This window comes from Typopeltis vanoorti, chromosome 25 (assembly GCF_054136105.1).
Source record: "Typopeltis vanoorti isolate ZY-2024b chromosome 25, IOZ_Tvanoo_1.0, whole genome shotgun sequence".
Lineage (NCBI taxonomy): Eukaryota > Metazoa > Arthropoda > Arachnida > Uropygi > Thelyphonidae > Typopeltis > Typopeltis vanoorti.
Window position 1 is genome coordinate 7,613,739 of NC_143573.1, and position 27,577 is coordinate 7,641,315.

At 35.2% G+C, this 27,577-nt stretch overlaps 1 protein-coding gene across 1 annotated transcript in view; it reads right to left on the reverse strand.

Moving 5' to 3' along the window:
* LOC150092515 (AP-2 complex subunit alpha-like) overlaps nucleotides 1–27,577 on the reverse strand; it is a 440,587-nt gene that overhangs the window by 340,091 nt on the left and 72,919 nt on the right. Inside the window, exons 4-5 of the mRNA XM_090414707.1 lie at nucleotides 22,303–22,445; nucleotides 2,096–2,289 (exon numbers count right to left, since the gene is read on the reverse strand). Of these exons, the coding sequence (XP_090270833.1) occupies nucleotides 2,096–2,289; nucleotides 22,303–22,445 (337 nt within the window). The remainder of the gene's footprint in view (nucleotides 1–2,095; nucleotides 2,290–22,302; nucleotides 22,446–27,577) is intronic.

The following is a 27,577-nucleotide window of genomic DNA, read 5'->3' on the forward strand; positions in this document are numbered from 1 at the left end:
TTTTTCCATATGTCAGCGCCCTGAAGATGCCAACAGTTAAAATGTGGCGAAACTAGTTGGTAGAGTTAATAAATTTTATCAATACTTGATCTGTAAACCAAATATTATTTTACTAATTCATATGATCAAGAAAATAAACCATTATGAACTTATAATTCTCTCTCTCTCAAACTACACAACTAACACTATACTCATGATTTCACCATGCACGCAAGCTTTCATCCACCACCCAGACATCTAGTTTCCATGACTACTCTACTGATCTGAGACCTCTTTCTTAAGGTAGTTTATGACTACCTTAAGAAGTTAATATCATCTATACCAAGAAATGGTACAGATTCAAATATGCTATAATCAGTGCACAGCTAACTAAATTTTCACTCTTTACATTCATTTTTTTAATCTTTTTCAAATCAGTTTTTTAAAAAAAAAAAAAAACATGTAAATTGCTGTCTGTCTCATATAAAAAATTTGGTTAAAGCTTTAACTTCATGAAGTAACCTCTATCTAGATATATTCTCTCTGTTACAGCAACCACAAACCATATATAGGAAACCCAATCACACAGGCAGATTCTTTCATAAACTTTCCATCTCCCTTCTCCCTCTCAGCAATATGGTATTTAAAACACCAACAAACAGAGGCTATAACCATTGTTCCAATAAAGCTTCTCCAGCAGCAGCAGGAGAACTCAAATCGTATATACCACATCTCTCTATCAAATGATTAGAGTTCCACAGTATTGGGGGGGGGGGGGATACACACAAACTTTCTCCCAACCTCTACTTTCTCTTCAGGTCAGAAAAACAGCCAGAATCTTAGAGAAATATAATCTCTGCACAAGCATTTAAAATAAGCAATCCTTATCTGCTTCACTACATATCAAGTCCCTCCTTTCTCAGTTTCCTGGTGTATATCAAGTTCCCTGTTCTTGTCACTAATCTTACATCTGCATGGAAAAACATAAAAAAAATACATCTACAGTCATGACTATGGTCAATTGAGCCTTACAGACCATGCTTGAACACAGCTCATAGAATGAACTGAAAAAGACCATGCTCCACTGTACTATGTTTAGAAGAGAGACTGTTTTAGAATCTGCTACTGCTCTTAAAAATCAGCCTAATTTGAATAAATAGGATTGCATGACACTCCATGCAACCCTATTTATGTGAAACATTAACACTTCAAGATCCCAGTTTACATCCTAGGCTGCTAACAGGTGTCCTTAGAAAACACCCACCTATTTAGGACTTCTTTCATCCATGTGTTTCATTTAGTTTGGTGTGTGTGTGTGTGTGTGTGTGTGTGTTACAAGCCCCTATATTGTACTTCCTGAAGATGTCTCTGTCACAGATAAATTATTCGAAGAATTAAATATTTTTAATCCTTTCTCAGTGCTGTTTCACTCCATTAAGTTTCTAAAAAATTTCTCCTGGCACTTAAGCCTTAACACATGGATTATCTTGCTACTTAGAAGAAATACAAAAAATTTATGCATACCACTACAGTGTATAAATAGGATATCTGAAATGCAATATTCATTTGTGATAGTACATGCTACTGTAAAAACTACCAAACAGAAAAGGAGAATCTTAACTTTCTGAATACGACACATTTTTTTGTACCAATAATTTTTGCATATTTGAATACAGTTAACTTGTGAAAGCTGCTTGACTCCCATAATTTTCCTTTTAACAGGATACCCATTTTTATTCTACTAAAACATTATATGGCAATCACTTATTTCAAATCTTCTATATAATATTGTATCCAAAGCCAGTGTGAAGATATGGAACTATCACTGGTAATAGCAATAAGACTGTCTTCTTTCAATGCAAATTTATCCAACTTAATTATTATTATAATATGACACCTCCAGGGAGTCTCCAAAGACTTATCTTAATGTTGGAAATGTGTTAATAATGCCAGATCCATGTCCTGAACAGAAATTATAGTTGAAGAAAATCACTGGTATGGGCTGATTCTTATATACTTCTAGATTTATACTTTTTTTTTTTCTTCTTCTTTTAATACCTTAACAATCTAAGAAAAGAAAAGCAAAAATTATTAAATATCAAACCATTTTACCTACCCAGAAACAAGAAGTTTAGGAATTTCTGATCCAAATGTTTCTGCCATTTCTTTACTTCCAATATTAGCAATACACTGCAGGGAAAGATTTACGTGGATTGGATTTCGGGAAGACAAATCATTTTTAATGGACTGGATAATTAGCTTCATTAAGTCATTATTTGAATTCATCAGCACTGATATGAAGAGATATCCCTAAAAAAAAATAAATATTTGGTGATGTTTACATGGAAAATAATGTTTTTTTTCCTTTTTAAATGAAAAAAAGCTCAAATTTTTATTTTTTCACAACAATGCAGTTAAAAGTACAGGCAGTTAGTGCTTAAGTTTTTTTTAGTCCCCCCCCCCTCTCTCTCTCTCTCTCCAAATATGAACGAAATCAAAAATATTAACATTAATTCTAATAAATGACAAAGTAAACAGAACACTAAGAATTATGTTCTTGTAAGCCACATAATCCTATCTTACTATTAAGCAGAATCCAACTAGGGATTTAAGGATAGGCCTGTTGTGTTACTCAGTAACACCAATGAAATCAATACCACATTTTCCAGATTGTGTACTGTAAAATCTTGTATAGAAAGAATTTTGTATAAAATTCTCATATACCAATTTTACTTGAGAAAGGAAGTCAATGCAAAATACTTGTATTAAATTAACAATTTTTCATAAGTGTTTTATGTAATCTGCTAGAATATTAGAATGAATTGCTAAATTATTTAACCACCAATATGTAATCTGGTGATGAATTGCTAAGTTATTTGACTGCCAATATTGTACAAACAAAGATTTAGTCCAGACAGAATTAGAATGTAGACCTGAGGCTATTGCCAGGCATAAAGGTCAGCGAGTTACGGAGTTTTCCCACCATGACTCAGCGATTTTCATAGGGGGGAAGGTACCCCCTGGTAGAACATCTGGGGAAATCGATCTAAAGAAGTTCTAAGGCCGTCAAGGGAGAATAAAAAGGGGGCAGGTGCTCTGCTCCTGGTTTTTGCTTTTCTCTGTTCCTGACTTGTCCTGATGTCGTTTCAAAGAAGGTTCTTAGGCCCAGCCATTCCAAGGATGGGGAAGGATATCCCACTGGCAGTATTTAGACAATGTTAGGAGATTTTTAATGGCGATATCGGCCTGTTCCAGAAAGTCCCATCACGAAGTTCCTTAAGCAATCTCCAGGAATGCTGTATCATCGTTGCCATGGAATAATGTCTGTTTGCAGTTCTAACAGGAAGGGAGAAGGTTATATTCGTGATCAGGATCGTGAATGCTGAACTGGCTGAGAAATGTATCAAATAAGATTAATGTAGAACTGTTGTGAACCTCAGAGCAGGGATTGTTGATTATATAGTTACTAGCATATTGTAAGGTTGTGAAGTCGCAAAACCGTACTTAATTATTGTGAGATTGTTATCCACAGAAGTCAGAGTATTTGTTAATGTTCAATCTCTCTTTTAACCAGAAGCCTAATTCTGCTAATGGTCTAAGTTAAATTGTTTTAAAGTATGTATGAAACTAACCACGTGTCTGACGTATATGTGAACATAAATATTTGTCATTGTCTTTAAGCTCAAGGCTAGATAGAAGTGCTGATATAAGTAATTTGAGATCAGACACGTGCATTGCATTGTTACTTAGCTTAATTGATAAGAGCCAGATAATTTTTTACGTGTGAAATCCTTTTTCCTTTAATTTGTAATTTCCGTGTCTTAGTATGAATAAATTGTTTTGCTTGTTAAATAACTTATCTGATTTTGACTTACCAATGCAAGAGAAAGAACTTGTGTGTCCTTAAAATAAAAAGTAGCCATGATGACCTCAGATGACTGAATTTTTCAAGCAACGTTAGATACTAAGTATCTAACGTTGCTTGAATTAGAGCTGAATTTTAGAGATATTTCTGTGTTCTGCTGAGCATTTCTCTTACACGTTTAGGAAAGACAAACAATTCCTTTGCACGATCTTTAACTGCTGAGATACTAAATAACCAGTATGACTCTCCTTGCTGAGTTATTTTCACAATTATAAAATATTTTATAATAATATGAATAGTTACTATAATGTATTACACATTTTTGCACTGTTTTCTTGTATAAATTGAAGTCACTGAACAAAACCGTTATATATAGGAATTTTATTTTAAAGTTAGAGATGTCCAAAATTTATCTTGAAATTTATTTGTTTATTCCATGTCAAATAATGTCACGCAACTTCAAGTGAGAAACACCTCCCCAAAAATACTTCAATACTTTAGTAGTGTGTGGTAATTTTGAAAGCAAGGGTGTACACACATAAGGCTATGACACATTTGGCACACACATACCAGCTCTCTTTTCTTTTTCTTTGCCCCAATGTGGTATTTGAACACACATGACAATGCCTAGTGGGAGTTTCTTTCTTGGGTGTGGGTGGCACAGGTATTAGGAAATGTCTTTCCCTCAGTCTGAGGTTTGTCACCATGTGAGGGTTGTCCAGATGCAGTGGTCGGTCTTGGCATGTGGAACTTTTGAAAAATTTCTCTGATGAGAGTCAATTGAAAATTAGCATGTATGATATTTTCACCAGTATGTATATTATACAAAATATGTGAATTGAGAACAATGAGATTCAAGAGATGGAAAAAGAATTTTCTATACCATTTGAAGGCCTTTTGCACACATTCAAGAGAACTGATCATCATGTCTGTCCTGTCCACAGCCCCCATATTCTTATTATAATCCACAACACATTCAGGTTTCATTATTGGTGTGTTTGTTGTCCTGTCAACTTTCCCTGATTGTTTCATAGTGTGTGTGGCGTGTGGTCAACATACAAACCTCGTTTATCAATCCATTTTACCACCATCATATTATCTGTGTGTGTGGCTTCTTCCTGTGCTTTGTTTAATTTTTTGTTCGGTTTCGGCAACCCTTTCCTGTTTTTCCTAACAGTCCCACATGCATTGGTACTATTTTTTATGTAGCCAGTCATATAGAAGAGGGCCAGAATACCAGTTGTCTAACCACAATGTGTGCCCTTTCTGCAAATACTTTGCCACTAGGGTTTGCACCAGTCCCAGAAATCCCAAACTCACGTTCTGGAATAATGTCTGTAGTTGCCCCTGTGTACACTACAAAATCTAACACATATCCACTCTCACAGTCACACAACACAAAAACTTTGATCCCGAATATATGTCTTTTCGAAGAAATGTATTGTTTGAACTGGAGGCGGCCCTTGAACAGTACCAGGCTCTCGTCAATACATATTTTGAAAAGGAGTAAATACTTCACTGTAGATTTTTCTCAGATGATCGATAATTGGTTGTAGTTTGTGTAGTCTTTGTCCCGAAACCCGAGTTTAATTGTCATTGAAATGTAAAATACGTAAAAGTAAAAAGAATCTGTCCCTGGACACGTAGTCTGTGAACTGTAAAGTAGCTATGTGAGGATCCTTGGACCAATATTCTGGTATTGTTAGTTTTTTTTTTACCTTAGCCATAAGCATTACGATTCCAAATATATATATATAATTCCTCTGGGGTAGTATATTTCCATTTTTGCAAACAAGAATGGGATGCTAGTGGTAGTTTCTGAGTCAAAAATACATGATATTTATTAGTTTCATCAGCAATATGTTGAATTATATGAAGGGGGGGAAAACAGTTTGAAAAAATCAAAAACAGTTAAACCATCTATAATTGCTGAAATACCTGAATTATCATTATTGAATTGGTGAAATGTTGGACAAAAATTTGTATCGCGCCATTGAAATAATGAAGCGTCAGTGCGATTTCTTTTTCGTGGATGCACTGGTGCTAGTGGTTCGTTATCTGAACTTTCATTATCACTATTTTCTAAAAAATAAATATCATCGTCACTGAAATCTGATAAATCGGAAGGTAAAGTTTCTAATACTTCTACTAATTCTACCTCAGTGAGAGAACGCTGCTGTCTGCTTGTCAAAGCCATTTTTACTAACCCTGGAATGACCGCATCATGTGATCACCTGGCTCCTATTGTCAAGGACAGCTCTGATAACATTGTGCATAGTCTCACAATTTTTTTTTTTTTTTAAATGAAGATAGTGCCACAAAGTAGACAGAAGCTTGAAAATTAGTTCCTTCTAATCCTAAGAGATGGTATTAAATTGTGAATGAAGAATTTTATGATTTATTAATATTTCATTCATGATTTAACATGTATTGTATTTCCTGAGCTAAGTTTGCTCCTATGTAAATTGTAAATTAAACACTTACTGTTAAATTTTTATTGAAATAATAATTGTAATTTTTTTTAGTTATTTATTCTGTATAAATTCTTTATATAACTTGTAAATATATCCTAAATGAACTGTGATATATGTTTTTTATTATTGTAAATGAAAGTGAAAGTAAATTTAAGCAATTCTGCTAATGAGATTTGATTGGTCACTGTCAAGGAAACGGAGTTATTTTTAGGTAACGCGTGATTAGAGCATGGAGTACTACTGTATACAAAGGGAGAGGCGAGTTGTTAAGCTGAACTGGATTTTGGTGGGAAAGAGGAGAATAGAGTTAATTCGAAAACGAAAGTAAGAGATGGGGAGAAGCCATACATAGAGTGCGGTAGCGAGTGGCAGAGAGGGAATTTATATATGCCGTAAATCGACTAGGAAGAGACCGGGAATTAATAGGCATTTCGAATTATTTCTATGGGAGTTCTGATACTACGATATATTCCAAATGTTTAGTGGAAGAATAGTGCAGAACTGAAGTTAATACATAGAAAATAAGGAATTAGTAGATAACTTAAACCAAGCGCATCAAGATTTGTGTATTTCTGTGTCTACAATCCAGTTATTATAGTGGAAGATTTCTTTTGAATTGTGTTACCATAAAGTAAAAGTGAATGAGAATTTCAAATGTGCCTATGCGACTTCGACGTGTAGAAGCAGTAACCCGGTAAGAGTTGCCCCTTCTATAAACTGTGAAGCTGTTAACTCCATTGGATATATTTTGACCTTAGCTGTGGTGTTATGTCAATTAATAGTCAGATGTTAAATGTACTGAAGTACTTTTCCCTCGAAATAATAAGTGTTATGTTATTCTAGTAAGTGTTAGCTGACTGAGAAAGAATATAGTGTAGCTTGTCATAAGATTAGTTATTATGACAATAAGAAAGTTAAGCCTTTAAGAACTATTTTCAACTTGTTTGACTGAGCATAAAGAACTGAAAAATGAATGTTTGATGGTAAATGGATTGTAATTATTCTGAATACCTTAAACAGAGCTAATATATTTATAATATGATTCATCCAATTGGATAGAGAAAACTAAGTGAAAGAAATACTAATGCTTTAAGAATTGAGAAATGTTAAGATTAGTCATGATCCTCAAACCTAATTGAGAAGTTATTAACATTTGAATGTGAATTTTGTAATCTTTTTTAATTGATAACTTTTTGCAGATAGTTATGCTTGAATGTATATGTTGTACTATTCCACATTAAATGTTTTCTTTTGTTGAGTTAAACTTGGTGTTTGCCTGATTTTCTGTCATTCCACTGCTCATAAAATTAATCGGACCTTTGCGGAAGACTTAAATGCTATTAACAACCTCGGCCTAAAAATAAAGTGATAATATAAATATAGTTGATGATTGATTCATCTATATTATTTAGACTAATCTGAATATAGGGTGGCGCAGTATAATATAAATTTCTTTATATTCAGATGAGCATCAATCAACAACTAACTAAGAAGAATGGAATTTAAAATGGTAAAGATAAGATTAACAAAAATGGAACAGTCAGTTAGGTAGGATTCCAACAATGGCACTATAAGCCCACTCAATTCAAATGCTTTCACAAACTAAATTAAATGAGTATTACACATTGAAAGTTCAAATCAAGTTAACTTGATCATAGCAAGGTCGCCATTTTTTTCCGTGCTCAAGTTAACTCGACCGTAGTAGTTAAAGGGTTAATGGTGCAGTCGTTACACAAATACATTTTTAAAGATCAGTGTTAGAGAAAGCCAGCTAGTTAGACAAAGGGAATTGGCTCCAGTCAGAGGCAATTCCTAAATCTATACTATACACACGTGAAAGTAGCATAGCTACGACCTTGAGGTGGGGGGGATGAAATTGTAGACTAAAGGATTAAAAGGTGATAAAACTAGCTTAAGCATCGATTACAACTCAGAGTTATGACTATTAAGACAAGAAGTTAGGATAAAAGAATAAAATATATTTTGAATCAAGTTCAAAAGATACAAACTTAAATAAGAATTAAAATAAGAAAAAATATATTTTTTAGTAAATAAATAATATTGAAGTATAACGATGGTGTAGTTCAACATGTATGAAGTAAAGTAAGGTAAATAAAATACAATTATTTTTACAATGCCCCAGTCGGAAGTTAAATAATAATAAATGAATAAAGAATAATATGCGATATTACAGTACCTTTAACAAATTTTGTAAAAGTAGATATGACAACTATATGTAATCAATACAACATGCAGATTATGAACAAAGTGAAGATTTATGCAAAAACAAGACATTCAAATTGATTACTGCTGCTTAGGGATCAAAGCTAGGAGCACTCTACATATCAACTATGGTGTAACCAGATGTCAAAGTCATCACCCTACCATGTTTTGAATTGTAGCCAAAGAAACAATGATTATGAAGCCACCAGACGTATGTTCTTATGGCCAGTTTACCTATTCTGAAGCATGATAAACCTAAGCCAATATTATTGATTGGAAGCTAATAATGAACAAACAAGTGTTGACTGGCAATTTGGGAACTATTTGACCAAACATCTAAAATGGCTTAAACCAAGCAAATGATAATGCAAAATGATATCATACCAAATGGGGAGTTACACAAGCAAACAAAACCTCTGTTTATCAGGGAAACCTCAGCTAACAGCAAAAAAGTCAGCTGTTAGAATCAAATGGAAGAGAGCAGCAGAATTATAGAAATACAGACATGTTGACATGGTGGTACCAAGATGAAAACTTGTTGGAGATAATATAGCACACCAAGGGTGGAACAAAAAAGGATAATGAACTATTTGGTAATTATGTCACTGATGTCTAGAAAGGAGAGACAATTGTTACTTCCCTTTTCAGCCCCTTTGCCAAAAGCAGAATAACTTACAGATACATGGAAATGAATAGACTCCAAGTAGTAGTAGAGGTGGAATTTTATATTTTGAAGATGGAATCAGAGTTAACTGAATTAATAGTCTTGAAAATTGTGAAAATATTAAAAACTTTATGGTATGAGAAATACATCTGTCATTAAGATATGAGATGTGGTCTATATTTTCTCATTGTTCCACCCTTGGTGTGCCATATTATCTCCAACAAGTTGATGCATTTAGATTTTTTTTTGCAGATCCATAAAGTTACTCCCATTGGTTATAATGTATATTATATTTTAAATTATATTCTTGTTTTAATCCTACACCTAAGCATAACCATGAAGTAACTTCATTGTTCTGCTTGTATATGCAGGCTGATGACTTCACATCAATTTTCCAAGAACATAGAGGTTAAATTAATGCAGAAGTCGCATTTATCATATCACCTTACTATTAAATACTCTAAATGAGAGCTAGTTATGGAAAGCACTGTCCCCCTCTCCAGTTACACGTTATATTATTTGTGTATACAAAACATTATACACAGTATAACATAACTTGGGGCTACCATGGGCTGGTGATGCACAATAAACAACCTCTTGTAGCTAAGTTAACCTCGCCTTCTTGTTTCCACTAAAGGAACACTGGCATTAGTGAGTATTCCTATTGTACTTTGGCTGACATAGATCGGACTAGATAATAAATAATTTTCATCCCAGTGAAATACCACCACCTTGCTTATTGGGGACTGTTGCCATGTTTGGTTCCCAGAGCCAGGGGTTCTGATTTCTATTATTAACATCTGTTATTTCACCAACCGTCTTCCTTACATAAAGCACCTGCTCTCACTGATCTCAAACCCTATTCAGAGCTTTGCTGATGATAGCACTCTCCACTCATCTTACTCATATGATAAAACTTGTATTGCTCAAACATAAAGCAAGAGCATCTACAATGAGTAACCTGAACACTGATCTTCACTCTAACTTGCAATGATTCCAAAACACAAATGTTGCCAGTTTTGTCACAACTTATTCTCCACTGACTTTTGATAATATTCAACTTAGGTCAAGATCAGATCTCTCCCTTCTTGGACTTACTAGTTTACAGAATCCCTAGTCTTTCCAAACATACCACTTCTACATCATTTTCAGATTCCAGAAAATTAGGCATACTTTTCTGCTCATGACATTACTTCTCTCCCACCAAGTTGCTTACTCTGTACAAATCTGAAGTCTGCACAATCTTGGAATATTGCTTTCATATTTTGGGTAGTGCACCTAAGACTTCTACTTAAAAATTCTAGATGTAGTCCAGAAGAGAGCAGTTTAGTTGATTGATGACTCATCTCAAACCCTCTTCAGCCACTATCTCAGAATCAGTTTTCACATTGTGTCTCTTCTACAGATATTTCCAGTCACTGTTCAGCCGAACTAATATCCAATATTTCGTGATTCGTGAGTACGAGGTGTGATAGTTGAAAATTTGACAAAATCTTACCAATCTGGTGCGACCATTAAGGACGTAAGCGAGTCTATTAGGGAGCAAAAGCAAAGGGTGAAAGAAATGATAGTGGTGGCAGGTACAAATGATTTGAAAGGAGATAAAATGGATATAATAGAGGACCTGAAGGAATTGTTTGAGGTAGCAAAAGAGAAGAGTGAGAAATTAGTATGGTTAGTCTGTTGCCACGGTGACAGTGAAGAGTTTAGAAGGAGAGCCATAATTGCTAATGACTTTATGCACGCGTTATGCAGGATGAGTAGTGTGGAATTTGTGGATGTGTGGAGCAAGTTCTATGGGCGAAAGGATCTATATAAGATGGATGGTTTGCATTTGAATGGATTCGGTGTAAGGAGACTTTAAAAAGTGTTGTTGAATGAAGTGGATATGCAGAATCAGGGAAACTAGATTTATTAAGGTGGGGCAGGGGGAGTAGATATGCAGACCTTAGGAAGGCAGTTGAGTGTATGAATGAGTGTAATATGCCTGAGCGAGTAAGAAGGACAACAAATCAGAATGGGATAGTTAGTATAAGGCATCAAGGTAGGGATGAGACAAATGGGCTTCTGCAATTCATGTATACTAATGCTAGGAGTATTAGGAACAAGAAGGAAGAATTTTTGACCTTGGTTGGCACTTCCAGACCACAGGTTATTGGCATTAGTGAAACATGGCTGATTGAAGATGATATAGCTAGTGGGATTGAATGTGAAGGGTAGAGTGTGTTCAGGAGTGACAGGGAGAATAAAATGGGGGGGGGGGGGAGTATTATTGAAGATAGCTGATGAGCTGCACCAAGGAGAATAGAAGTTGAATTGCAGGATAGAGGAAAAGAGCACATTTGAGGCTATTTGGCATGAGATTGAGGCTAGCAGAACAAAATATACAATTGGATGCTGCTATAGACCAGGTGATGGAATAGATGGTGGAGATAGTATGCATAAGCAAATAGAAGAAATGAGTGGAAGGAGGGTAATTATTATGGGAGATTTCAACTATGGTAAAATTGATTGGAAGGAGGAGAGGACATGACACATGGGAGAAAAAGAATTGGATTTTATGCGGTTATTAAGGTATAACTATCTGCGATAGCATGTAATGGATAATACTAGGGGTCAGAGAGTGCTTGACCTAGTAATTACATCTGAGGATTTGACAGTAACAAATATGACCACATTGCCACCAATTGGTGAGTGATCATGGGGTCTTGACTTGAGGAGGTGGCTAAAGGTGTGGAATTTACAATTAAGACATGATACATGTGGAATTATCAGGCTGGTAAGTATGACAAGCTTAGGGGTTTGATTGGTTCAGTGCCACGGCATGTAAAACTGCAAGGGCTGGATGTTGACAGTGCATGGGAGGTGGTTAAGAAGTGTTTGCAGGAGGCAATGGCTGACTGTACACCTAGAGTCCGAATAATAAATCGAGTAGGGATTAAATGGATGAACAACACCATTAAGCTTGAGCTGCAAAAAAAGAAACAACTGTGGAGGAAATTTAAGGAGAAAGGTGACCTGCAAGCACATGAAGGGTATAAAGCCCGGGCCAGAAGGGTAACAAGTGTGGTAAAAAAAGCAAAAGCGGATTATGAAAAAAAATTAGCCATGCAGGCTAAAGAGAATCCCAAACAGTTTTTTCGATATGTTGCAAGTAAAAGAAAAAATGTATACAGCAGATTGATTTTAAAGAATGCCGATAGTAGGGAGATAACCAAATCAGTTGATATAGTGGAATTACTGAGTGAGCACTTTGCAAGAGTATATCATCCAGATGGTGACATTGCAGAAATGGAAGAACCAACAGCTTATACAGGAGGAGGTGAATAGTCTATTTCAAAACCTCAATGTCAATTCATCTGCAGGATTGGATGGTATACCAGCTCGTGTCGTACGAGAAGCGGCTAAAGAATTGTCAGTGCCTTTGACCATTTTGTTAAATTTGAGTCTCGGATCTGGTTTAGTCCGGGGGGGGGGGATAGTTCCACTGCATAAAGCAGGTTCCAAGACTGCTGTTGAAAATTACCAGCTGATCAGCATATCAGGAATTGTTGTCAAGATCTTGGAGAAAATAGTCAAGAGGAAAATACAAGATTGGATAGATGAAAATGGGATACCGTATGGGGGACAGCATGGTTTTGTGAAGGGTAGATCATGCCTCAGTAACTTGCTCACGTTCTAAAACACAATGACGTCTGAACTGGATAAGGGTAACGGGTTTACAGTGATTCTACTGGACCTTGCTAAAGCCTTTGATAGGATACCACATGGAATTCTAATCAGTAACCTGCAGCATATGAGAATGGACAGGAGGGTGATTGATGGAGAGATATCAGAGAGTGGTTTATTCAGGAGTAGAGTCCAAAAGATGGCCTGTGACTAGCGGTGTGCCGCAGGGTTCTGTTCTTGGACCGCTACTGTTAATTTTGTTCATTAACGATATAGGGAAGGATCTGAGAGGAACTGTGCATCTGTTTGCGGATGATGCAAAGTTGGGTAGAGCAATTGTGAGTGCACAGGATGTCAAAATTTTGCAGGATGATTTGGAGGACTGGGCTAAGGAGAATGGATGTCAATTTAATGTGAAAAAATGTAAGGTTTTGCATTTTAGGGTGAAAAGATTACCAGCAGTATATCACATTGGTGGAACTGTACTCCAGGAGATTGATGAGGCCAGGGATTTGGGAGTGTTGGTATAGGGAGTTGAAGTTTAGGGAACACCTCACAAAAGTGGCAAAATCAGCTCATCAAATCACTTGGTTGCTGAAAAACACTTTAATGAGCAGAGACAAACAGGTTATTGTTCCACTGTATCAAGCTTTGATAAGACCATATCTAGTGTGCCCAGATATGGGCGCCATGGTTTCTTCTTGATGGGGAGGAGGTGGAGAGGATCCAGAGATGAGTGACCAAGATGATAGCAGGTCTATGGAATGAACCTTATGAGAACAGGTTGAAGATTTGTGGGCTGCAAAAATTGGTTGATAGGCGGAAAAGGGGTGATATGATTGAGACATTCAAATTATTGAAGGGTTCCTATAAGATTAATTCAGAAGATATTTTTGAGAATAGGACTGGTAGCGGGAGGACTAGGGGCCATCCATGGAAGCTTGGTAAGGGTGTGGTTAGCAAGGGTGTTAGAACTAGGTTTTTAACTTGGAGAGTGGTAAATGAGTGGAATAAGCTGCCAGAGTCTGTTGTGGGTGCCATGACTGTAAATGAGTTCAAGGTGAAGTATGATAGATACTGTGCGAATGTTGAATAGTTGTTCTTGACATGATGTTGGGCCTTCCTCGATGAGTCTAAGGATTCCTTGGAGCTGCCCATAATAAAAATAATAAAAATAACATGTCCTATTTCTGCTAAACCAGCAGGATCATGAGCAGCAGCTGCCCAACATCTTTTTACAGCTGAACTACAGCCTCACCAAACCTCTTTACTCCATTATTTTATTCCATCCACCACAGTTCTATGGAATCAGCTCTCCCACAAAGAATTGCTTGAGAACTATAACCTCCAGCTCTTGAAGAAAAATATCAACAGATTACTTTGCCCTTGATGCAAGCTTACACACAACAATTATTTGCTATGGGTCTTGTGGCCTCTTCGTGTGTAGTAGGTGGGCATGATAAAACACTCACCCTTGGTTATTATATCTTTGTACTTGTATAAACCTTGGAACTAAGTAGAAAATCTTTTCTCAACTAGCTCTCATTCACAGCATTTAATAGTAAGGTGCGAAATACAAGCGTTTACCACATGGACAATGCAAGTAGAAATATATGGAGAGTGAAAGATAACAGTGCGATAGGAGAGATTGTCAGTATGTTGCCAATGTATGACGAGGTTAGATAGAGAACAAGCATCTTGAATGGTATGTTGGCAGCACTGTGCAAGAAGGAAGTGCAGTTTGTAAATGTATAGGATGCATTTCAGGGAAGGATGGATTTGTAAGAAAGTGATGGACTACATTTAAATGGATTTGGTGTGAGTAAAATGGAAAGACTGTTGCTAGAAGGAGGTGCTGAGTGATGTGAGCAAGAAATCAGAGGAAGCAAGAAGTGCAAGATCAGGAGAGTGGAACAAGTGGGTGTGCAGAAATCACAGCCAGCAGGTGACATGGGTAGGACTGGTTATAGACCTAAATGAATAAGTAAAGCATCAGAAATAATGGAGATGAAATTGTTTCACCGATTGAGTTCATCTGTCCAAAAATCGTTAGAATAAGTGAAACATGGTTGGATGGGGTGCTTAAGGGTCGAAGATGTATAAATGAGAGGAGACCTCCATAGCCTTTAAAGGAATGCAGAAAAGCGACCAGGCTTCTGACCTAATATCCCATCCTCACCTTCTCATGGTGCACCCCATTAGGTATCTGGATACTGAATGAACAAAGATGGGCAGGCAATTTGAGAATTAGCCAATCAAGTTGAATTATTATTAAACCACAATATAAAATGATGGTAAAACATGACAGAATTTCATGCCAGCTGGGGAATTGCCTAGTTAATCAAGGCCCCAGTGGTTTTCACCAGGGAATCAGGCCGAACTCAATATCACAGAGTTCAAGATCGGTACTATCAACATAATAAGCCTGAATGGCAAAGAAATGGAACTAGCTGAGGAATTGGAAAAGTACCCGATTGACAGAACAGGGATGACTGAAACAAACAAACAAACAAAAAAAAAAAAAAAAAAAGACAACAACTGGTGAGATCTTTCTAAGCAATAAATACAAAATGTTACATTCAGGCAATGACAATCAAGGAAAGGAAGAAGTAGCCATAGTTTTCAAATATGAGGCTAATCTTCTTGAATGACAGGCAATCTCAAGTAGAGTGATTATTAAAAGATTACAAATTCATAGATTAAACAATTAAATAAATTACTTGATGAGGTCATCAGTTGGGACCCAAATTATGTGGATAAATTACGCACCTACTTTGGAAGATCTCCTCGTCTATATGGTCTCCCAAAAATCCATAAAGAAGGCTATCCAGTATGACCAATCGTGAATTGCATTGATTCTCCTACTTACCGAATTGCAAAAGTCTTTGTCTCGTTCTTTAAGTGCTCTCACTGGACATTCAAGATCCTACATAAAAAATTCAACAGATTTCCTGGAAAAAATCAAGGATTTAAAAATCAAAGAGTCTGAGTTGTTAGTCAGTTTTGACATTGTATCTCTGTTTACCAATATCCCATTAGCTGATACAGTCAATTTATTATATGAGATTACCCTCCAGATATCGCAAAAATTTTCGAATTTGTTATCCATTCAGGTTATTTTAGTTGGAAAAACAAGTTCTACAAACAAGTTGGTACTGCCATGGGCAGTCCTTTGTCTCCACCTTTGGATAACTATTTTTTGAAACAATTCGAAGAGACTATGTTTTCATCCATTCTCCCTCAACCATCTCTTTGGTATAGTTATGTCGATGTTTTTGCCATTTGGTCACATACTGAAGATGAGCTTTCTACAACAGATAAATAGCCTTCACCCTTGTATCCAATTCACCATGGAAAAAGGAAAATTCTGGTTCTTTACCATTTTTGGTCATCATGCTTACTCTAACTTCTTCTGGTACCTTATCTACAAGTGTCTTTCGAAAGCCCACATTTACTGGCAGACACATTCATAAAATGTCTGCTCACCATACATCTCAAAAATTTGGCATTCTTAAATCTCTAATTAATAGGGTACATAAAGTTTGCTCTTCTCCAGAAATCTTACAACAAGAACTTTTCATCATTAAAAAGTTAATGGTATCTAATAATTACCACCCTAATCAAATCCAACAGATAATTGAATCTTATGTTCCAATACCTAAGGTTTCTTCAACAGTTCGCAGAGTTCCAATCCCCTACATTCCAGGAATCTCAGAACCTATAGGTAGAATTTTAAAAAAGTACCAATTGATTCCACTTATATTCCTATCAACAAAATTTCTTCCTTATTGCCTTCTACAAAAGATAAACTGTCATCTCTGTCTTTGGCTGGCGTTTACAAAATTCCTTGTGAATGCGATGTTTCTTATTTTGGACAAACTGGCTGTTCTGTGGAAAAAAAGAATTAAAGAACATCAATATTATATTGATTACAACAAACCTCAGAAGTCTGGTCTAGCACAACACAGTATTACCACTACCCATAATATCCAGTGCGATAAAGCTATTCTACTTCATAGATGCAGGTTCAAATATGAACACCTCTTTAAAGAAAGTTGTGAAGCTTTTTTACACCGACTGAATTTAAATCGAAATGATTGCCTCTCTCTCTTGAAGATCTGGGAGACTTTTATTCTATGTAATCATTAAAAAACTAATTATCTTAAATATTTATTATTTATTAATTTCTTTCATTTCCTAGCTCGCGACAACATTGTATTTTAAAAGGTGATCCACCGAATATTCGTTACTTGTGTTCTATTCCTATCTCTTTGTAACACTGAAGATGTACTATTATTATTAGTACGAAATATCTACCTCATTTATTAATTAAAGTTATTACTGTGGACTTGCGTGTTGTTTTTTAATAATTATATTATGCCACAGGTCCCTCTAAAAATAAACAACTAGAGTGATGTGGACAAATATCAGAATGGGAAACAGGACAATGAGACTTATTTGTGCCTATGGTCCCACAGAAGGTTCTACTGAGGTAGAAGTGGAGGAATTTTGAGACTTTAGAGAAAGCAACTGACACAATGAAAAATGGAAAGTTGGTCCTTGTTGGGAGATCTAAATAGCAGAGTAGGAAATGATTGTCAGACATACAAAAATATTTGGGAAAATTTGGAGAAAAGAGCAAAGCTAATAATAATGGCAAATAGCTGTTGAATTACTGCTCAGGACAGGACTGGTTATTACTAACACCGTGTTCCAACATAAAAATGTACACAACTTCATATGGAGAGATGAGGCAAGGAATAAAGTCTCATTGACTATGTTATTTTTGATAATGATGTCTTCTCCCTGTTGCAGGACACTAGAGTGTACAGAGGATTTGAATTTGGAAGTGATCACCATTTAGTTTTCAGCAGGATACAATTGAATTTCATACTGAAAAGAAGAACATGTAAGAAAGTTTTAAAGCCAATAACAGTTGAGCAGTTGTCAGATGTGAACTGTAGACTAAAATACACAAATATTATTCAAGAAAAAATGAAACAGTTTGAGAACAGGACCCAAATCTTGGAGATTCAGTAGCAAGCCTTGAAGAAAACATTGATTTAGCCAGAGAATCATGTGGCGAGGTTGTCTGCTAGGATAGAAAAATCAGAACTGCATGACGGATACAGGAAGTTAAAGAGGCAGTGAAGGAAAAGAAGAAAGCATATCAAAAGTTTCTGACAAATGTAAGAAAGCTAAACACTGTGTAAAACTAGCTAAACAAAAGTCATGGGAAGACTTTGGTAAGAATATAGAAAATAAATATCAAGAAGGTGGCAGGTTGTTGAAGAAGCTCAGAAATGGAGGAAAGAGCAAATGTGAAAGGAATCAGAGATAAAGGTGACATGAAAACTTGAGAAAAAGATATTGATGTATGGAGTAATTACTTTGAAAAATTGCTAAATGAAACAATCAGTGACAGCACAGTGGTAAACAAAACAAAACTGACCAGGCATGCAATCAGGAATATAATATATCCATACTTGAAGTAGAAAAAGCCATCAAAATCCTGAAATGTAGAAAGGCAGCTGGAGCAGATGATATTCGACCAGAAATGCTGAAGTATGGAAGTATAAAAGTCTTACAGTAGCTGCAATGCATAGTTCACAAGGCCCGGAGAGAGGGACGAATTCCAGATGATTAAAGTTTTAATAATGGAATACTGTGAGCAGACATATAAATACAAAATTAATAATGGAAAAACTCAAGTAAAAAGATTATTTAATAGTATAATTTTCGCCTGTGTGTCACAGGCATCTTCAGTACATTGTAAGCTCAAATTAAACAATAACTGACAATTCCAAAAAGTGCCACCTAAGGCTAGTGTAACACAACTAAAGGTCAATAAAATTTCCTAAAAAAAAAAAAAAATTATATATACAATAAAAAGTTAGGAAAGATTAGCTGATTTATAAAGTACTATCTCCCATAAAGGGAGTAGACATAAACCATCGGATCTGTTTAAGTTAAGAGAGTGAAGTAAAGTTTCACATGTTTCTTTATAAAGACGCTCCATGAGGAACTGACTTTTATGAAGGAGTTTTGTCATTTTCCAATGAACTCCATGTCTAATGATGATGGCATGTTCTGCAAGTCCAGACTGTTCAGGTTCAAGGTATTGAATATAAGACTGGTGTTCTTCTAGCCAAACAGAGGCAGATCTTCCTGTTTGTCCGAAATAAGATAATCCACAAGAGCAAAGAATCTGGTAGACACCTGGATAATTAAGATGTGGAAGCTCGTCCTTAGGAGAAGTGAGAAAGGTGGAGATTTTTCTGAACAGTCGAAAGGCAACAAAAATATTCAGTGGTTTTGAAACTTTTGCTATACGTTCACGAATGCCTTGTACATAAGGGATAGGAATGTTATTTCTTCTGTATTTGAAGAGGAAGACATACTAAAACTACTCAATGAAGGAATTCTTATATCCATTGGGTAGAAAGGAAGAAATAATATATTGCAGTTCTTTCTGTAATAGATCATCTGAAGAACAAAAGGAGTGGGCCTGATGAACCAATGTTTTAATAGTTCCTGCCTTTTGACTGGAATGGTGATGAGATTCAGCATGGATATAATGGCCTGTATGAGTCTTCTTTCTATAGACTGAGAAATGTGGGTTACCATCTGGTTGGAGAAGAACTAAAAGATCTAAAAAGGCTAACTGCTTATTTTATTCTACTTCTAGGGTAAATTGGATCCTTGAATGAAGTGCATTTAACTTAGTGAGAAACTGTTGAAGTTCATCAGAAGAGCCATTCCATATAGCAAAAATGTCATCAACATATCTGATGTTTTATAAAGAAACATGTGAAACTTTACTTCACTCTCCTAACTTAAACAGATCTGATGGTTTACGTCTATCCCCTTTATGGGAGATAGTACTTTATAAATCAGCTAATCTTTCCTAACTTTTTATTGTATATATAATTTTTTTTATTTATTTTTTTTTTTTTTATGTTAGGAAATTTTATTGACCTTTTTAGTTGTCTTACACTAGTTACTCAGGTGGCGCTTTTTGGAATTGTCAGTTATTGTTTAATTTGAGCTCAAAATGTACCAAAGGTGACTGTGACACTCAGGTGAAAATTATACAATTAAATAATCTTTTTACGCGAGTTTTTCCGTTTTCTTAATTTTGTATTTTTATGATTGGAGTAGAGCTCTCACTGTACCCATATATAAAAAGGAAAATAAAACTGAATGTGAGAATTACAGAGGTGTTTCTCTACTGAGTGTTCCTGGTAAGATTTATGCAAGTATACTTGAGAATCTGTTGAGAAGGATGGTGGAAGGAAAACTTGGCGAAGAACAACAAGCTGTATTCAGGCCAAACAGAGGCTGTCAGGATCAGATTTTCACTTTATGACAAATAGTTGAGAAATTATAGGAATATAACAAAGATCTGTATTTAAATTTTGTAGATCTGGAAAAGGCATATTGCAAGGTGCCAAGAGAGAGAGAAGCTATTCAAAACACTACAGTTGTGTGGTGTCATTGGGGGATTATATTAAGCAATACTTAGTCTTTGAGTTGTAAGTGAGCAGTTAGAATCGAAGGAAGTACAGGAAGATGGTTGAATGTTAAATCTAGTGTCAGACAAGAATTTACACTGTCCGCTCTCTTATTCATTATCTATATGGATCACATTATGAAGGAAAGTGGTATTAAACGGGATATCAAACTTGGAGATGTTAATGTCATGTCTTTGCTTTATGCGGACGATGTTATACTTCTAAATAAATCCACTACAAGTATACAAGATTCCCTGACTAAACTGAATAACTGTTGTAATAGATATGGTATGAAGGTCAGCAATAACAAGTCAAATATGATAAAAATAGCCAGAGGCATTGAAAATATCAACTGCATTGTGAATGGAGAACCTATAGAACAACTAAAACATTTCAGCTACTTAGCCATGATTTTTAATGAAGATGGTAAATTAAATATGGAAATAGACAACAGAATCAACAAAGCTGGTTTGGTAGGAAGTCAATTGAATAAATTCATATGGAATAAGAGAGAAATTAGTCAGAACACTAAATTAGCTGTATACAAGACAATGTTTAAACCAGTTTTAACTTATGGATCTGAGAGCTGGGTTAGAAGTAAAACACTTGACCAAAGACTAGAGATGCAGATATGAGAGTCCTGAGAAAGATTAGAGGCGTGAACAGGTGGCATCAATGGCAATATCATATTAAAAATGAGAATATTAGGAAAGAACTTGACATTGTCAGCATCCAGGAATGCGTTAGCAGAGCTAATCTCAGGTGGCTAATCAAGTGTTCTCTTGGCAGAGAACACTTGATTAGCAAAACAAGTGTTCTCTGCCAAGTTGGCAGCAAAATGACCCAGAGGAAGACCAATATATAGGTGGATTGATACAGTAAAAAATGCCTTAGAAGACAGAAATATAAGACCTGATAATATTGGAGTCTTGACAAGTAACAGACTGATTTGGAGGAAAATTGTAGATAGGAAGTTAGTAATGATGTAAATTTTTCATGTAGTACTATCATATCCTGTACACCCCTCGAGGGTACATGGCAGGAATTTGATGATGATGGAAATGACATTGGCATTACAGTTAGGAAAAGAAAAACTGACATATTTCATCATGCAAGATTTACTATTTTCAAGTACAGTGCCCTAATTCATAATGGTGGCTCATTTTTATCACTTCATAACTGAAATGAAAACTGGAAATGTGTCATATAGTGAAGCATGTGTGGAGTGCGAAAAATGCTATGTTACTGTGAAAAAAAATGAGTTTTGGGACTTGAAAGCAAATATTTATGAAGATTTCATATAGAATTAAAAAGATTTAAAGTTACTAGTTGTAATTTCACAATAATGATGACAGAACAACTGTTGGATTAGTGGTGGGAGGGAGGGGGTAAGTTCAGGCAGGCTGAGTTTTTAATTATTACGAAAAAAAGTTTTTCATACAGAAAGAAAAAAATTCTGAACCTTAAAAGAAAATAAAAGATGGGAAGAAAGTGAAGCTGACTGGCTTTTATTATGACTTTTAGAGATAACCAGCAACTAAAATTGCTACTGTTAGAGTGATTCTTTAAAAAAGAATGCTGTAGTATTCAAATTAAAAAATCTCTCTAATGAATTCATTTGTAGCACTCATTATCAAATAACTTGACAGTGAACAAGAAGTTTTAAGGGGGGAAAAAAGTGAAAAAATTGTGTGAAAAAAAAAAAGAATATATTTTGAATGCATTTAGAATAAGGCCAAAAATTTACTTATCACTTGTCTCTGTTTATTCCCATGGTGAGTGTGCAAGTGGATTTCTGGGGCTCTTGATTCACAGCAACACTTGATTGAAAGTAACTTGATTCTAAATCCTGGTCTCAATATCTTTATAAAATTGATATATACAGTTATATTATCATAGTAAATGTTTACTTACTATCTGCTTTTCTGAGTATTTGTTTGAGCTAAGGAGATTAACAGCTTCCATGTGACCGAAATCAATATCGTGACCAAGGAGAAAAATGAACAGTAGTTTACAGACATATTTCTTTTTCTGGTAACCATCAAGAGTCTTGTCACCTACAGAACAAATATATAAAAACATTTAAGGATTAAGTTGATGTCTACACAATAACTTCTTAAATTAGTTTTTATTTTATTATTTTTTTTTGTGAAAGGAAATCAGTATAAGTTATGAAATAGCTTAATTAACTAGTTTTATATTATTAGACCATATTATTAGACCATTATGATGGGAGATCTAACCTGAGAATGGGTGACTTCTTCAATATTATGACACAGATTTCCACCCAATGGTTATATATTATAGAAAGCCAACTGTGGCCATAACATTTTTTTTTTAAATGTGAATATATTGTAAACTTATGGTAGATTTAGTATCATGGTGGGCTAATGGTGTGATAATCTAGGAATCTACAGACTAAAACAAGTGGCTTTTCAAGTCACCTCTGGCTTTAAGTAGGTGATTATCACACTTAGTGATGAAAACATTCACTAAACACAAGCCACAGTAGGATCTGAATCCACAGTTTGTTAGAGAACATAATATCCACTTAGCACAGCTACTCAGGTCAGCAAACTAAATGTGTTCTTTTCCATTCCCCTCCCTCCTTCTGGTGAAGGTGGGGTAGGGAAGGAGAGGAAAATCACTTTTAGGTACAACTGTGACTTGTTTGAAAAGTACTTGTTAAAGGTTCATCTTGGACAAGATTTTAACCCAGATATTCCAATGAAGGGATCAGGCTAGTCCTTTAACTACATTTCAGAGATGTGATTATTCCCACATGATTCAAGAAGACAAAGTTACATTTCAAGCCTCCTCATCCCCCCCCCCAAAAGGCACCTAACAAAAAGTTAATCACTGCCTCTTATCCATAAAACTAGATTTGTTCTACAAAAGTATCACACAAATCGAAATTGTGTGAATTGAAACTAACATCTATATAGAAAATAGGGCATAGGTTCTGCAATATTAATTCAATTAAATATTTATGTATTTAAAATAAACTTATTTTTATGTATAGATGCACATCAAAAATTTAAAGATAATAAAATAATACTATAAAACAAAATGTACTTTTATTTAAAAACAATTCATCCTTAAAAGATACAGTACAATATATATATATATATATATATATATATATATATATATATATATATATAACAATATATGAACAATTCTCATTATTTATAAACAATTTACATTAATAAATAGCAATAGTACTTACGTTAACTAGTAGACTAGTTATATGCCTATAATAATAGTTCATTTAAATCCACAGTGTACAGAATATAATATTTTACAGCTTAATTGTGGCACCTGAAAATTGCATACAAGTGTCTGGCAGAATGATACTTCAGTGTACTGCAACAGTCTAATAACTAATATGATACAATGGCTACAAAACACCCATAAAAATGGGTATAAGGCACCTCCACAGCTCATTATACAATACTTTTTTCTTTGTTATTCTTAAATCATGTTAGAATAAAATCTTAGTAAAACTACAATTTGTAGTATTCTTTAGACTATGAAATCTGGAAGCATGCAATTCAAATACCATGTAAATGAAGGAAGTGAAAACCATTCAATTGTCAAATAAGAAATCTGCAATAAAAAGAACACAGTCACTATTCACGACAGTTTTGCCAAAGTCAAACTAACCAATGCCATGAAATATTATGTAAAAAAAATAGCATCAATGAGACTTGGTTGACAAGAGGATAATGAGTTACAGAAATAGGCTACAGGCATTATATTTTAAGGAAGGATAAAGGGTGGACAGAAATGTATTGCTGATAACAGAACTACCGATTAAACGAGGCATTGCATTTGAAGCTATATGGAGGTGAGAAGCACAACAGATCAAATTATATAGTAGGTAGGTAGCTGATATAGACTAGAAGGTGGAAAGACAGATATAATTACTGTGTATCAGCAGATTAGCATTGAGTGCAGGCTGAGTAATAACAGGAAACTACCTGTGAAGGCATAGATTGCAGTGGATGCATGACATGATGGAAACTAAATTTATGAATCTACTAAAAAATGTAGATATCTGGAACAGCATGTGATAAGTTACTGGTGTTTGAGAATGATCAATTTAGTGAAGGCCTCAGAAGATGTGTCCAAGAGGAAGACATATTAAAGGTTTCCATAAGCAACTTTGCCTCATAATGGAAAGCCACTAAACATGAAATTTTAAGTTAAGGAAGAAATACGCAAAAATACAGAGTTAATGATTATGATCAATTTAGGCATAGTTTCTTATGGCATAAGAAACTGCAAAGGAAAGGAAGCTAACAAATGGAGTAATGGTCAAGGAGGAAAGGAGTAGTTTAATGGAAGCAGTATCAGACTACACTCAGGATCATGATAAACTGTATGCATGTTAATGCAACATCATTAACAAGAGCTGCAAAAGAAATGTTCTGGTAGACAAAGAAGTAATCAACAAACTCATGAGCAAGACAAATCATAGGTAAGAAAGATCACCAACATTAGCTGAGTAGACCAAAGAAAATCAAGTTCTTTTGTTATGTGGCAAGTAAGGAAAAACGATCATGGAAGGATAACCAATGATTGCAGATGGCAATGAGGTGATGGAAAGAAAAAAAAAAAGTTCAACTGGAAGCAGCAAAATCAAGTTTTTGTGTGGAATTTTGGGAAGGAAAGTGAACAGGTATAACGTATTATGCTTGCAGTAGTGAAACTGCAAGGAGTATCAGGAACAAAAGAAAAAGATCTTATAGTACTGATAAAATTAGTTGATCAACATAAACTAAAACAAGACGTGGTTGACAGAAAATACTATACTAACAGGAATATAGTATAGTATTTTCTGTCAACTACGGTATCTCAGGCCGATGGTTATTATTTGGGATTATGGCTGAAGCAACTAAGACTAAGGCCACTACGGTATGTCTAAGTTGCAGTGTTTCCCTGGCCAGTTAACTTGTTTTGCAACATGAACATTTTTGGAGAAAAAGGATACAGGTGAGAGGAGAATGCCTAACCAGAAAAAATTAATAAGACAGTGATATATTTGATTATATTTTGTGCAAGCAGGAATTTAAGATGTTTAGTGAGATACTGTTATAGGCAATGGAATGTGGAGGGAGTTTAAATATTCAGGCAAATGAATGGTGAGTGACAGGTATGTGATAATAAATGAAAACAGAAGCAATGAGTGGAAGCAAGAAAGAACATGTCAATAAGGAGAATAACACTACCAGCTGAACGATCAAGCAGTTTTGATATGGGTTTGTTTGAAGATTCATTTTTCATATTGAAGTTTCACTGAACCAACAGATATGTAGAATTAGATATATAACAAACTATAACAATACCAAGGAAACAGATTGGAGGCCTACTACATCAAGATCAGTTGAAAGAAAAAATCGCTAATGTCGAGGACTTTGTTTAAATCATTTATAAAGGTAATGTTAGATTGTATTCCTCAGATTAAAAGAATAAAATGAAGCTCACATGATTCATAGTATTATGAGGGAAGAATGAAATTATACAGGTGTGATTTAAATGGCTTTGGAGTGAGTGTGCTGGAGAAAGTGTTGCTGGATGAAAGTAGTGTGTGGAAGTACAGTGTGTGATGCGTGCCAGAGATCAGAAGGAAGAGATGAAGAGAAAAAATCAGGAGAGTGGTACTGAAGAGACAGCAGTGCTTGGCAGTGGAAACAATAGTAGTGTGAGAGAGGAAGAGAGAATGGGAATACAAGAGGAACAGGGAAACGGGGGAGCTTGGGTGGACAGGGAGACATGGCATAGAGAGTGAATGTTGAAAGTGGCAGTGAATGTGTGTATGAAGATGGAGTATATTGCAATGTGGATGGAGAAGTGGAGACTGAGCAGGTATATGTGGTAAGTATTGATATAGGTGATCTGGCAGGTGTAGTGGAGAAATCACAACCAACATATGGCTTGGATAGGACTGGCTATAGACCTAAAAATAAACTGTTGTGTTTGTTTACAAATGCCAGAAGCATCAGAAATAAAGGGGATGAAATGGTTTCAGTGATTGAGTTTATTCGCCCCCAAATCATTGGAATATGAAACATGGTTGCATGAAGATGATATCATAATGGGAATAGAAATGGAAGGGTACAGTATTTTTCGTGAGGATAGAAAGTGCAGGAAGGGAGGAGGAGGAGTGCTGCTAATGATAGCAGGGAATTAAGTCCACATAAGGTAGACATGAAAGGGGGAAATAGTGGCAATGGTTATGAGGAAGACATATTTAGTTGGATGTTGATATAGGCCTGGGAATGTGGAAGGTGGTGATGAAGAAATGTATAAACAACTTGGATTAGTGAACAAAAGGAAGGATAATTATTATGGGTGATTTTAATTATGGCAGTGTAGATTGGAATGAAGAGATAGCATTTGGGAATAAGGAAAGTGAATTTCTTGAATTCTTGAGAGATAACTATCTCAGGCAGCACGTAAAGGAAGGCACACGAGGATCAAGAGTTCTAGATCTGATCATTTCATCAGAGGATGTAACTGTTAGATGGGTTTCACATTTTCCTCCAGTTGGTGAAAGTGATCATGAAGTAATCACCTGTCTTGTGGCTAGTCATATGCAGGCTTTTGCAAGGGAAGGATATATGTGGAATTAATAGGCTGGTGATTATGACAAGTTTAGGAGACAACTTCGAGCTATAACATGGAACAAGGAGTCGAGCAGTAAGGAAATAAATGCTGCATGGGAACTTACAAAGAAATACATAACAGCATCAATGTACAAATGTATCTCAAAGGCCAAAAGGCTGAATAAGGTAGGTGTAAAATGGATGAATGTAGAGCTTAAGCATGAAATCTGGAAAAAGAAAGTACTTTGGAGGAAGTACAAGATGAATAATGGAAATAATCAGTCACATGAATAGTATAAAGAGCAAGCCAGGACAGTAACTCAGTAAGGAAACAAAAGTAGAGTATGAGCAGAAATTGGCAAATCAGGCTAAAAAAAACCTAGAGTTTTTTTTTTTCATTATCTTTATCATTATGGATTTATATTTAACATTATGAGGAAAGTGGTATTAAACATGATATCAGAATTGGAGATGTTAATGTATGCACTTTGCCTTATGCAGACGATGTTATACTTCTAAATAAATCCACTACAAGTTTGCAAGATTCCCTGACTAAATTGAATCTGTTGTAATAGATA